The sequence below is a fragment of the Vipera berus genome, assembly GCF_964194415.1.
Source record: "Vipera berus genome assembly, chromosome: 9".
Lineage (NCBI taxonomy): Eukaryota > Metazoa > Chordata > Lepidosauria > Squamata > Viperidae > Vipera > Vipera berus.
The window spans coordinates 26,057,256-26,070,984 of NC_138212.1; the positions used below are offsets into that span (position 1 = coordinate 26,057,256).

The 13,729-nt window shown below is 49.2% G+C and overlaps 1 protein-coding gene across 10 annotated transcripts; it reads right to left on the reverse strand.

The window, feature by feature from the left end:
* Nucleotides 1-5,984: 5,984 nt before the first annotated feature.
* On the reverse strand, nucleotides 5,985-9,958 carry MEAF6 (MYST/Esa1 associated factor 6). 10 transcript variants are annotated; one of them, XR_014027361.1, is made up of 9 exons: nucleotides 9,774-9,954; nucleotides 9,525-9,640; nucleotides 9,339-9,426; nucleotides 9,196-9,241; nucleotides 8,906-9,095; nucleotides 7,308-7,337; nucleotides 7,106-7,164; nucleotides 6,540-6,573; nucleotides 5,985-6,187 (listed from the first exon to the last, which is right to left on the reverse strand). XR_014027361.1 is itself a non-coding variant. In XM_081334855.1 (8 exons), exons 1-8 carry the CDS (start codon nucleotides 9,876-9,878, stop codon nucleotides 6,092-6,094), a joined length of 705 nt encoding a protein of 234 aa, XP_081190981.1. In that variant the 5' UTR covers nucleotides 9,879-9,957; the 3' UTR covers nucleotides 5,985-6,091. The 10 variants fall into 10 exon arrangements, 3 of the variants coding, with proteins under 3 accessions (XP_081190981.1, XP_081190982.1, XP_081190983.1); XR_014027362.1 differs by having other exon boundaries at nucleotides 5,985-6,253; XM_081334855.1 differs by lacking the exon at nucleotides 7,106-7,164 and having other exon boundaries at nucleotides 9,774-9,957.
* Between the last annotated feature and the right edge of the window lie 3,771 nt (nucleotides 9,959-13,729).

The following is a 13,729-nucleotide window of genomic DNA, read 5'->3' on the forward strand; positions in this document are numbered from 1 at the left end:
CGCATGAAGCAAATTACAACAGGATCAGTACAGTAGAAGGCCAAAGATGGCAAGGGCGTGAAGCAAGGTCTCCTTCTCCCTCACAAAGGCCTGGGGAAGAGCCAGGTCTTTGTGGCAGGGAGGCACCTCATCCTCAGTAGAGTAGATCCCGAAAGAAAATGCAAGGGTCCTGGGCAAGGTGGCCCTTACCAGCCACCAATAAAGAACTTTCCAAACTGCACATTTTGGAGAGAAAATTCCAAAGGTGGTAGGAAATGACAAGGAGATTCTGTTACACTTTGAACCATCCCAAAGTAAGAGTAAAGGCTGAGCTCCCAATTTCCTAAGTTGTCCAGAGAAATAGAAACGCCAAGAAAAGAAAGATTCGAGCAGCCACAATTAACTGGCCAAGCATTTCATCTATTCCTGCATAAAAATGATCCTGATGCCAAAGGTAGTCAGAATCCGCAGAAAAATAGGGCAGCCCGCTGCTCTCCCACCGTTGGGATACAGAGTTTGGTGGGCTTCTACTGCCCTATTTTGAAGCCCCTTTCCGTATCGGCAGAGTGAGGGAATCAAGAACCTGAGACCACCCCCCACCCCAGCTCATGGGGATAGTTTCGTGACCAAGTTTGCACCACTGGCAGTCCAGCAAGCCAGCTGCATTCACAACTGGACTAGTAGATCTCCAAGGTCCCTTCTGTCTCTGTGTACACAATTATCTGAACACTACTGAGCTGTACATCAAGCAATGCACACAACGCATCGGTTCACAGAACCCAGGCTAAGCTGGCAACAATACAAACATATGACCGAGTCACAGATATCTTAAGCCTACTCTTATCAATGAGCCAGACTAACCTTGATAATTCTAATTCTTGGTAAGATAAAAATGTCGGATTGACAGCATCACCACCCGATGGATATGAAATTGGTGAATCAACCACACAACTTGTAGTCAATGGAACTACATCTAGATGGAGAGAATTATGCAGTGGGATACCCTAAGGCTCAATCTTAGGCCCAGTGCTCCTTAACATCCACATAAATGATCTAGACCAAGGGTCCCCAACCTGTGGGCTGCAGCCCGGTTGTGGGCTGCTGGCCACCGGGCCGTGTGACAGGCTGGCCAGTGCATGCATGTGTGCGCGGAACCCCCCCCCCTCGTGCTGGTGCAGTGGCCACAGGGCACAAAACCAGGACACCGCACGGTGCAAAAATGGGCTGCTGCCACCTCAGGATGCAGAAACAGGGCACTGTGCACAAGAATGGGGCAGGGCTAGCGAGTATCGCACTAGCCATGCTCCATTTGTGTCACACGCATGTTTGTGGCCCTGTGGGCGCGCACATGCGTGTGCACATGTAAAATGCTTCTCCCTCCCTTTCTCTCCAGTCCGCCACCCAAGAAGTGTTGGTGACCTCAGATCTAGACAAAGGGCTAAAAGTGGAACTCATCAAATTTGTAGACATCAAGCTGCGGGGAAGTTGCCAACACTTTAAAAAATAAGCTCAGGATCCAGAAGGATCTTGACAGATTTGAACACTAGGCCCTATCCAACAAATTCTATTCAGCGGTGAGAAATGTAAGGTCTTATACTTAGGCAAGAAAAACCAAATGCACAGGTATAGAATAGGTGGCACCTGGCTCAACGGCAGTAACAGCAAGAGGGATCTAGGTGTCCTAGTAGCGAACCTAGAATTGAGAAATTTCCTGATAGAACAATTAATCGATGGAACACCTTGCCTCCAGAGGCTGTTAATGCTCCATCACTAGAAGTTTTCAAGAAGAGATTGGACAGTCATTTGTCTGAAATGGTATGGGATCTCTTGCTTGAGCAGATGGCTGGACTAGAAGACCTCCAAGGTCTCTCAACTGTTGTTCCAAATTCTAATCTTTAAGAGGGCCCTGTTTCTATCAGTTGTTTAGACAGACCCTGGGCTCTCCCCCACGCCCCAAGTCTAACCAGGTAACGTCAGAGGCACAGGAGGGCTTGTTATTCTGAGGAACATCTTTCCAGAAGTGGAAAGTGGCAGGGATCCCACGCCGATGCCTCCGGGAATCTCTCCCCCCCCCACAGGGGAAACTCCAGAAAACCCCCAAAAGGCCATTTTTGCCCCAACCTCCCACGAATCCTGTGGGTGGCTGAGAAGACAAGCAGAGTAAAGGCAGGCTTTGGGATCTGACCCTTTGGCCTGACTTTCTCTGGGAGGCTGAATTCACACCAAACACCCGAGGCCAAGGGACGTTCGTCTGTACCTTTCTGTATTGCAAGCCAAGCCATTGTGGTTTCTTATCCCATTATCCTTTATAATCCAAGGCAACAAAGATGCCTGATATTCCTTCCTCCTATTTTCCCTGCAACAACCCTGTGAGGTGGGTAGGGCTGAGGTTTCAAGGCTAAGGCGGCACTAAAACTCGAATCCCCCAGTTTTTAGCTTGGTGCCCTCACGACTAGACCAGACTATGCTTTAATACTTGTGCATGAGCACAATTTAGGATGTTCCCTAATTTTGGTTTATTCAACCACTCTATAGCCCTCAAGTGAGATATGAGTGCAGCCAGAAAACAAGCTAAAGTGAGTGGAGATTTTGTTTTATTTACAATAAAAGACAATAATAATAATAATAATAATAATAATAATAATAATAATAATAATAATAATAATAATAATAATAATAGTAATAATAGTAATAATAGTAAAGAAGAAGAAGAAGAAGAAGAAGAAGAAGAAGAAGAAGAAGAAGAAGAAGAAGAAGTAGAAGTAGTTGTTGGAAGGGACCTTGGAGGTCATCTAGTCCAACCCCCTGCTCAGGCAGGAAACCCTATACCATTTCAGGCAAATGGCTGTCCAGTCTCTTCTTAAAAACTTCCAGTGTTGGAGCATTCACCACTTCTGGAGGCAGGTTGTTCCACTGGTTAATTGTTCTAACTGTCAGGAAGTTTCTCCTTAGTTCTAGGTTGCTTCTCTCCTTGGATTAGTTTCCATCCGTTGCTTCTTGTCCTGCTTTCAGGTGCTTTGGAGAATAGCTTGACTCCCTCTTCTTTGGGGCAGCCCCTGAGATATTGGAAGGCTGCTATCATGTCACCCCTCACCCTTCTCTTCGTTAAACTACATATACCCAATTCCAGCAACCCTTCCCTATGTTTTAGCCTCCAGTCCCCCAATCATCTTTGTTGCTCTTCTCTGTACCCTTTCTAGAGTCTCGACATCTTTTTTACATCGTGGTGACCAAAACTGGATGCAATATTCCAGGTGTGGCCTTACCAAAGCATTGTAAAGTGGTATTAGTACTTCACTTGCTCTTGATTCTATCCCTCTGTTAATGCAGCCTAGCACTGTGTTGGCTTTTTTGGCAGCTGCAGCACACTGCTGGCTTATATTGAAGTGATTGTCTACTAGGACTCCGAGATCCCTCTCACAGTTACTACTATTGAGCAAGGTACCACCTATACTATACCTGTGCATTTGATTTTTCCTGCCTAAATGTAGAACCTTACTTTTTTCAGTCACCCATGCCCTTGTGACCTCTCGCCTAGACTATTGTAACGCTCTCTACATGGGGCTGCCCTTGAGATCCACTCGGAAGCTTCAACTGGTGCAAAGTGCGGCGGCACGGACACTCTTGGGAGCCTCCCGATACTCCCATATCACACCTCTCCGCCGTGCGCTGCACTGGCTTCCGGTTGCCTTCCGTGTGAAGTTCAAGGTGCTAACAATGACATACAAAGCCCTACATGGCTTGGGTCCGGACTACCTACGGGAGCACCTTCTGCCAATGTCAGCACCCCACCGTCCTGTGCGCTCCCACAGAGAGGGCCTCGTCAGGGTGCCACCGCTCAAGGAATGTCGGCTGGTGGCCCCCAGGGGGAGGGCATTCTCAGTGGGTGCGCCAGCCCTCTGGAACAGCTTACCAACCGAAATCCGGATGGCCCCTGACCTCCGTACCTTCCGTCGCGACTTAAAAACTTTCCTGTTCCAGCAGTCCGGCCTGGCATGATAGCGTTAATTGGGGTCCCAGTTTGTTTTCATTAGTGTTTCTTATTATTTTTATTGTTCAATCTGTATACATTCCTTCCTCTGTACACCGCCCCGAGTCCCTCGGGAGAAGGGCGGTTTATAAAAACTAATAAATAAATAAATAAATAAATTTTGTTAGATGGCGCCCAGTGTTTGAGTCTGTCCAGATCCTCCTGTATTTTAAGCCTGTCTTCTGGAGTATTGGCTATTCCTGCCAGCTTGCTGTTGTCTGGAAATTTGATGAGTTCCCCATCTATCCCCTCATCCAAATTGTTAATGAAGATATTGAAGAGCACTGGGCCCAGAACAGAGCCCTGGGGCACCCCACTACACACTTCCTTCCATGTAGATGCAGTTCCATTGAGGACCACACACTGAGTACGGCCTGTCAGCCAGCTACAAATCCATCTGGTGGTGATGCTATCTAACCCACATTTTTCTATCTTATCAAGTAGTAGGTTGTGATCTACTTTATCAAATGCCTTACTGAAGTCCAAGTAAATTATATCTACAGCATTCCTCTGGTCCACTAATTTTGTCACTTGGTCAAAGAATGTAATAAGATTTGTCTGGCATGATCTGTTTTTGACAAACCCATGTTGACTTTTAGTGATGACTTTGTTTGCATCAAGGTGTTCGCTGATTTGTTGTTAGATTATCTTTTCCAGAATCTTCCCAGGTATTGAGGTCAGGCTGATAGGTCTGTAGTTTCCAGGATCTATTTTTTTCCCTTTTTTGAAGATGGGAACTACATCAGCTCTCTTCCAGTCCTCTGGTAGTTCCCCAGTGCTCCAGGATCTTTGAAAAATATAGTTCAGTGGTTCTGAGATCACGTCTGCCAGTTCCTTGAGAACCTTGGGGTGTAATCCATCTGGTCCTGGTGATCTGAACACGTCTAGGCTGGACAGGTGCTCACTTACCATTTTCTTGCCTATCTTAACTTGCGTTTCTATTCTGTTTTTTATGGCACTGGTTTGGGTAGGTTGGACTGTTTTTTCCCTTTGTGTAAAGACAGAAGCAAAAAACGAGTTAAATAGTTCTGCTTTCTCCCTGTTGCTTGTCACCTTCTTGCCACTTTCCCCCACTAATGGACCAATCATTTCCTTAACTTTTTTCTTGTTTTTTATATGTTGAAAGAAGCATTTTTTGTTATTTTTGACTTTGGTCACAAGCCTTAGTTAATTTTGAGCCTTAGCTTTCCTCACTTCATCTTTGCAGGCACAGGCTATTTGCTGATATTCTGACTTAGTTATGTGCCCCTCTTTCCAATTCTTATACTTGTCCTTTTTATCTTTCAATTTATCAGAGAGTTCTTTATGCCGCCATGCTGGTTTCTTTTGAGAGCTGTTATTTTTCTTCTTGGTTGGTATTGTACTAGACTGGGCCTTTATTATCTCACTTTTCAAAATTTCCCAAGCTTCTTGAGTTGTTTTCCCCTTTAGGATTCTCATCCATGGAATTCTTCCCATGGTCTCTCTAAATTTATTGAAATTAGCTCTTTTAAAGTCCAAGACTCTAATTTGGCTGTGTTCTATTGCTTGTGCCTCCAGAATGTTGAATTCCAATATTGCATGATCACTTCCCCCCAAGGTTCCTGTGGCTTCGACACCTTCTATCATTTCATCTCTGTTTGTGAGAATTAAATCCAATATGGCTAATCCCCTAGTTCCCTTCTCTACTTTTTGGGAGAGAAAGTTGTCTGCTAGGTTTGTCAGGAATCTGTTTGATCTTCGACTTGGTGCAGAGTTTGTCTCCCAGTTGATATCAGGGTAATGAAAGTCCCCCATTACTATTGTGATGTGCTTCTTACATATCTTAGTTAGCTGACTAGCAAAAAGTTCCTGCTTGCCCCACACATCCACATTTTTCCCTCAAGTTGTTAGCAAGCCTTTCAGAGTAAAATGAAATCACCCTTCCCAGTTTGAAAAATTATCCGGGCTCTGAAGAATAAAAGCATCTAGCAGACAATTTGTCTTAATCTTTAACAAATGGAAAATTAAATAAAATTTATTATTTTTTTAAAAAGAGCCAAATACATAAGACAAAACAATTCATTCAGAAGATGGCAGCGAGAGGACTTGACTTCATGGATTTTATGCATGATGAATTGGCAGCAGCTGTTTCGGCCAGCAGTGTCGCTGGTGTGCAGGCTGCTGCAGGAAAGAGCCGCTCTTGTGCTTATTCAGTCTCTTGGAAAGGAAGGAAGGAAGGAGAAAGGTTCCTGGAAGATTCATCCCGGAGGACCACTAGTAGTCCTGTGGGCACAAGGGCATAGTGAACATCACTGGGGACACCAGCACAAACCGGAGGGGCAGCACTTCCCACCCAAAGGAGCTGAGGACTAGCACCACAGGGTGCCTGAAGTAGAGCAGGGCCAACCCTGCTCCAAACTCCCATCACACCCCCTCCAGCAATGCATCCAAAGCAGAGGCTGCAAGAAGGACGCTCTCCTCCCCTTTAAGCAAGCTTCACCTCAACCCTAACCAGAACTGTGCAGTAACTGAAAGATGGGCAGGGAAGAAAAAGAGGAGGGATACTTACAGCTCGTGGTTTTTTGTTCAACTTGAGATCAATCCTGCAATGGGAGGAAGGAAGAAGTGAGTCTTGGCATACGGATGGCTAGAAAGGCAGTCCCTGTCTGGGCCACAGCAGCAAAGGGACAAGCCTGAGATGAACAGGCCAGGGTAGCATTCCCACCCACCACCCAATGGCACCGAAAAGCAGATTCCACCCGACCATCAGAAGAAACACATTAGAGAGTTAGGCAGCATCCAGAGACCCTGGGAGCACGTCATCTGCTGGGTTAGCATGTTAAAGATAGAACTTAGTGGAGGAGGAGGAGGAGGAGGAGGAGGAGGAGGCAGTGGGGGGGAGGGGGGGGGTAGAAGGAACCGGTAGCCAGAGGATTTAGTGACACCAGTAAGAATCAAAAGTGTATTTTCTGCATTTGGGAAACTGCCTTATCTGCAGGCCTCAGAAAGCAAAGCAAAAGAAATCAGTTTTCAGAATTCAGTAGAAGTTTATCTGCTTTTCCAAATGACATAAAGAAGCAAAGAGGGTAGCCAAATGATTTTGATTTTAGCCAAGGTTATTAAATAAAAAGTTACCTCCATTGTGCTTTTGTCTGTATTTTTAAAAACTTGCCAGCCTAACCTAATATACATACCTACAATTAAACAGATAAACTATGGATTAGAATAGTTTTGAAAGCGCACGTGGGGAAGTTGAAGGAGGGTGGCAAAGGGGGAAAGAGAAGGCTACACACGGACATCATAGAACAAACACTAAGTCAAATCAAGTCAAACTTACTCAAAGTCATAATCAAACATGCCAGACGGGCTGAGGGGCAGCATTCGAAAAGAAGAAAGCAATAGAAATTAATACACTAAGGAATTAAATCAATTAGTTGATTAGCCACCCTAGCGAAATTTAAAAATAAAAAAGGCAACACATCTTTGTAATCTTGAAATATAAAATCCACTCAAGATCACCCCCATTCCCCCAGAAGCCCCCTACCCCAAAATAGCCCTATGACGCTGCAGGGACAAATATCAGCAACCTTGGAAAGAAAAGCAAGATGGGAAACCCCCCCCCCTTTCAATGCTTGAAAGGAGCAGCTACATCGGTAAAGGATGGGTAAGACCTGCATGCCAGCCTCCCCGCAGGATTCTGGCTGGACTGCAGAATGGAAGAAAACGGAAATGGAAGAGAGCCAGTGCCCAGCCTCGAGAAGGCAGAACACCAGCCTGGGTTGGGGGAAATGCAGGGCCTGGGGCAACAGCCAAGAGAGGGCCTGCTTCCACTTTCAGGTGTAGCTCTGGGCATCGAGAAGACTCTGCTCAAGTCCAGCCCAACCCACATCTCCACGGCTTTCTCCCGGCCTATGAATGGGAAGGTCTGGCATCTTTCAGAACAGAATCTGCAGGGTTGAGCTTTTTGTCTATTAGTACTTCCTGCCTCGAAGAAGGCCAGTATCCAGTTATTTGAAGATTTCCAATTGTCAATAAGAAAAGCCTCACTACACGGAGAGGGTTGTCATCAGACATTTGCAACAAACAAAATACATATAACAACAGTCACAATTCTCCTCTTTCATCCCCTTCTCTACTGTCATTTTCAAGACTACGTGACGGCTCGGACAGAGCCGCTTCATGCATTAGGCAGAGTGGACTGCCTGGGGAGATAGTTCTTCCTTTTAGCAGTAAAATGTCATTTCTGGATTAACCTGCCAACCTAACTAGTTATCTCTTTAAGAGAAGACGGGACGTCTCTTTTGGGGACAGAGTTGCTACAAAACTGCTGCTGACTTATGGATCTTGCTTGGCGGAGGAGACTCCCTCTGAGGCTTTTCCATCTGAACCCCAAGAGAGTTCCTCAGCCAGATTCAAAGCCCCACGTGGCCACTGAGCTCATGGGGTGAACTCTGACCCTAACGTACCTGGTCTGTGGGGTGACACCGTGAGGAATATTTTTTTTAAAAAAATTCCATTTATATCCCATCCTTCTCCGAAGACTCAGGGCAGTTTACAAGCTTAGCAGTAGCCTTCATTCTATGTCTATGCCTGCTTATTAGGGCTTTCACACACACCCCCAGCGGCATTATTACAAAGTCAGCTTAATTGCCCCCAACAATCTGGGTCCTCATTTTACCTACCTCGGAAGGATGGAAGGCTGAGTCAACCTTGAGCCTGGTGGGATGCGAACCTGCACTGATTGCAGGCAGCTGGTGTTACTTAAGGAGGCATTAGCCCACTGCTCCACCAAGGTTCTTTTATTGAACTAGGACCGTTCAAGAGAAAATGTCGGGAAGACGCTTCTTCTCCAGAAGCTCAGGTGGGCCCAGCCGGAGACCTGGACCAAGACCTGGAGAAAGAAGCTGCTCGGGGTCTCCAGTCCGCCCACCTCACCTGTGCCGGTTTTTATTCTTCCGCTTTTTGTGGCTACTGTGGTGGCCCCCCGAGGCAGAAGAGGCGGCTTTCTGGGGTTTCACCCCCTGAACGGACCCATCCAGCTCTTCCACCTCTTCCTGGCTCGGCTCGTTTTCTTGGTTGTGAAAATCCGGGGAAGTGTCGCTCTCGGTGCCGCTGCCGGGCTCGCCTGGAGGGAGAAAGGCGGGAGCCCCGAGCTCGGCGACCCAGAGCCCGGGTGGGGGGGGGTCTTGGGCCAAAGGGGGGGCCGAGGCGAGCCCCAAACTTACGCTTCTCAATCAGCTGGTCCTGAACTCCAGCCAAGGCACTGACCGCCTGGGGGGGGCAGAGGAGAGGCAGGGGGGTCAGCGGGAGCAGCGCGTCCCTCGCCGCCTTCCCTCCCCCTCCGCCCCACCAGGAGACCCCCACTTACGGCCGCCGAAGTGACCGAGGACTTGCTGAAGAGCCGCTCCGCTTCCTTGAACTTCCGGTTCCGACGGTCGTTCTTGCTGTTGGAGTTTCTGGGGGGGGGGGAGAAAGGTGGGCAGCAGCGGGGCGGGGCGGGGCAGGGGGGGCTCCCTCCCTCCCCCCGCCCCTCTCCTTTCCCCCCCCTGCTCACTTCTGGTTGGTCAGGTAGCGGTCCCAGCCGCGGATGATGTTGCCGTACATCTGCGTGTCCTCCAGGTAGCTGCCCTCGAAGGCGTAGATCTGCCGCTCCAGGTTGGCCAGCGTCTCCTGCGCGCGGGAGGGGAGGAAGGAAGGAAGGAAGCAAGGCGGGCCGGGCTAGCGGGGGAGGGCGGGGGGGGTCCGCCGCCGCCGCCCCTTCGGACCCCGCTGCCTCCCCCCCGCCCCCCCGCGCGAGGCTCACCGCCAGCTCCTGCTTGCGCTTGACCAGCTCGGCCAGCTCGCGGCGAGTGTCCGGGATCTGCGGCGGGGCGCCGGCCTTGGCGCTCGCCCCGTGCAACGCTGCCATCGCCCGCCCGCCCGCGCTCAGCAGGCCCAGCGCCACCAGCCCGGCGGAGGAGGAGGAGGAGGCGGCGGCCGGCAGGGGCGGAGCGTGGCGCGGCGCGAGGAGGAGGAGGAGGAGGAGGAGGAGCCGCGGCCTAGCCCGCCCGCCCAACCCGGAGGCCGCCGCGCCCGGGACCCAAGCAAGGCCGGGCGGCGGGGGGAAGCGAGGAAGGCAGGCCGCGATTACTGCCCGGGGCGGCCCAACCGCGGGCGGACGAGCGAGCTGGGTGTAAAGTATTGGGATTTTTACTTGTCCTGATTTACGCGGCTCTTCAAATTGAAGGGATTTCATTCTGCTTCTGATTTTAGTATATAAGTTTGACATTGGCACGGGGGTGTCGAACGGCCGGCCGGCGGGCCAGTGGCATCGCGGAGGCTGCGCCCGCCCCGGCTCCAGCAACGGGTGACGCGGCCAGTTAGCCGCTATTTTATATAGCAACCGTTTTATATCGATACTTGTATTGTTATTATGTAATCGTTGTTTTGTTTATTCTGCAACCCATTATTTTGTAGCCAGATGCTTTCTGTGTTTTGGAAAAGTAAAAGCCTCATGTTAAAGGGGAGGGTCTAATGGCAGAAAGTGAAGAGGAACTAAAGAGCCTCTTGTTGCGGGTGAAGAAGGAGAGTGCAAAAGTTGGGTTGAAACTTAACATTAAGAAAACCAAGATCATGGCATCCGGCCCTCTCCATTCCTGGCAAATCGATGGGGAAGAAATGGAGGTAGTGACAGATTTTATTTTCCTGGGTTCCAAGATCACCGCAGATGGGGACTGTAGCCAAGAAATTAAAAGACGCTTCCTCCTGGGGAGGAAAGCCATGGCAAATCTAGACAGCACACTAAAAAGCAGAGACGTCACCCTGTCAACAAAAGTGTGTATAGTCAAGGCTATGGTCTTCCCAGTTGCAATGTATGGCTGTGAAAGCTGGACCATAAGAAAGGCTGAGCGCCAAAGAATTGAGGCCTTTGAACTATAGTGCTGGAGAAGACTCCTGCGAGTCCCTTGGACTGCCAGGCGATCAAACCGGTCAGTCCTAGAGGAGATCAACCCTGACTGCTCTTTAGAAGGCCAGATCCTGAAGTGGAAACTCAAACACTTTGGCCACCTGATGAGAAGGAAGGACTCACTGGAGAAGAGCCTAATGCTGGGAAAGATGGAGGGCAAGAGAAGAAGGGGACGACAGAGAATGAGGTGGCTGGATGGAGTCCCTGAAGCAGGAGGCGTGAGCTTAAATGGACTCCAGAAGGACAGAAAGGCCTGGAGGAACATTGGGGTCGCGATGGGTCGGACACGACTTCGCAGCTAACAACAACAAAGGGGAGGGGGGAAAGGAGTTGTGGTGGAGCCTGGATTGTTGTATATGAGTCAACATCTTGGAATTATTTTTCTGTACCTTTTGGTTCCTAGTACCAAGACCAGATCTCTTTGTTGCCTTCATCTCTCTGCTAGCCACTAAGAGAGATGTGGCCACCCAACTCTATTTTGATCAAAATAAAAGTTGTTTGCTTGCTGAAACCTCGGCTCAGGAGTTTCTTTTGGCTCTTTTAAATTCCTGAGTAATGCTGGGACAATTGTGAAGCTAAGGGTAAAACTTTACAAAATGCTGCTTAAGGTTGCTCAATGGTGTGTCTGTGTAACAGCTATGGACCAAGCTAGACTTCTTGTCTCAAGGAATATCATTGGTAGATTTGGGGCGGGAATGGGTTCCTTTAAACCTATTGGCTGCTGCCTAGTGGCCAACCGTATAAGTAGCTGCACAGCAGCCACTGTTTCATTCTGTTCTGCTTCACTACAATAAATCATGTTCTGTTTGCAACTTTCCGTCTCTTGCTTATTGCCTGCAAAGATCCGGCTACACAAGAGTGATGATAATGGGGGGATCTGCTGCTTCTTCATAAGAGCCTGAAGTCACTAGGGGGTGAGACCAGCACAGTGCATAGTAGGGACAGCGTTTCCCCCCCCCCCACCTCAGTCTGCCTAGCAAACCACGCTGGATACCACCCTACCCTGAGGACCAGTCCCAGGGCCTACAAAGAAGCCAGCAGCACAAGGCAGCGCGAGACACACAGTGAAATCACTACTGACCTCCAATTCAGTGTTCACGCACTTTAATGAAAACTTGCCAGTTTGTATTGCGTGTGACGCATCCCCATATGGGGTTGGGGCTGTACTAAGCCATTTTTCAGATGACGGAACTCACCCTATTGCTTACTATTCAAGGACCTTGTCCTTGGCTGAGCACAATTACTCTCAGATTGACAAAGAAGCTTTGGCCATTGTGGCCGGGGTTAAAAAAAATTCCACAATTATTTGTACGGCTGCAAATTCAGTCTTCACTGACCACAAGCCATTGCCGGGGTTATTTACCACAGACAGGCAGACACCTCAAATACTTTCCCCCAGAATGTTAAGGTGGTCCATTTTTATGTCAGCCTACAGCTACAGGCTGGTTCACAAACCTGGCAAAGACATGAGCCACGCAGACAGCCTCAGCCGTTTCCTATTGCCACGCGTGGAGCCAGATCCGACTCCAGCTGCTCTTGTCAATTCAAGATTTGCCTGAACTTCCCCTCTATGCTGGGGATGTAGCTGTAGAAACTGCCGCACACAAAATTTTAAGCAGGGTGTTGTCATGGCTTCACACAGGGTGGCTGGAAAATAGCCCGGGACTAGAGTTCCAGAGCTATTACACACGTGGACATGAGCTTTCAGCTCACAAAGGTTGCATTCTATGGGGGAGCAGGGTTATTGTCCCCAGTTCATTAAGACACCGTGTGCTCCAGTCTCTGCATGAGAGCCATTCGGGCATAGTCCAGATGAAGGCACGGGCATGGAGCTACCTTTGGTGGCCAGGGTTAGATAAGACTATTGAGGCCCAAGTACACGGGTGTTACACGTGTCAACAGTCCAGACCAGAGATGCCGAAGGCCCCTGTCCACTGATGGGAGGAGACTCATACACCGTGGTCAAGCATTCACATTGACTTCACTGAGCCCTTCCAGGGACAGCTGTTTTTGATAGTGATTGACAGCCACTCTAAATTGTTGGAAGTAATTCCTATACCTACTATGACTACTGCTAGGACCATCCGGTGCTTAGGAAGCTTTTTGCTACACATGGGTTGCTGGACATCTTAGTCTCGGACAACGGGCCCCACTTCACAGCGTCAGAATTTCAGGCTTTCTTGAGGGCCAACCTCATAAGGCATGTAACGTCGGCCCCTTTTCACCCCTTGACTAACGAGTAGGCTGAACACATGGTGCATATGATAAGTCACTCAAACGCATTGTTTCAGGGGATTGGCACCACAGGCTGGCTGATTTCTTGCTATGCCAACACACTATGCCATGCACAGCAACGGGCAAAAGCCCAGCAGAGCTTTGCTGTGGAAGAAGATTAATCACGAAACTGGACAGGTTGCATCCTGACCAAGTAGCATGCCCAAAGGCACCAAGGGGGTTGCAAGTGGGTGATGGGGTGTGGGCCCAGAACTACGGGCATGGGAACTTGTGGGTGCCGGGTAAAATTGTTAAGGTCTCAGGACCCCTCTCCTACGAGGTGGCCCTGGATGGGGGGGGCAAGTCGTTCGCCGACATATTGATCAGCTGCGAAGGCGTTTTGCTGAACAGCCACTAAATGAAGACCTCACAGCGGGTCCGCAACAAAAGCCAGCAGCTGGCAGCCTAACAGAGCAGTTCACACACTCTGAGGACTCATTCAGTCATAACGGGGAGATGGCCGTAGATAGACACAGTCCGGGAGTGCAACTTGGGTCTCCAGATGGGGAAGGACAACCCGAACAAGGCAGCAGCTCTGC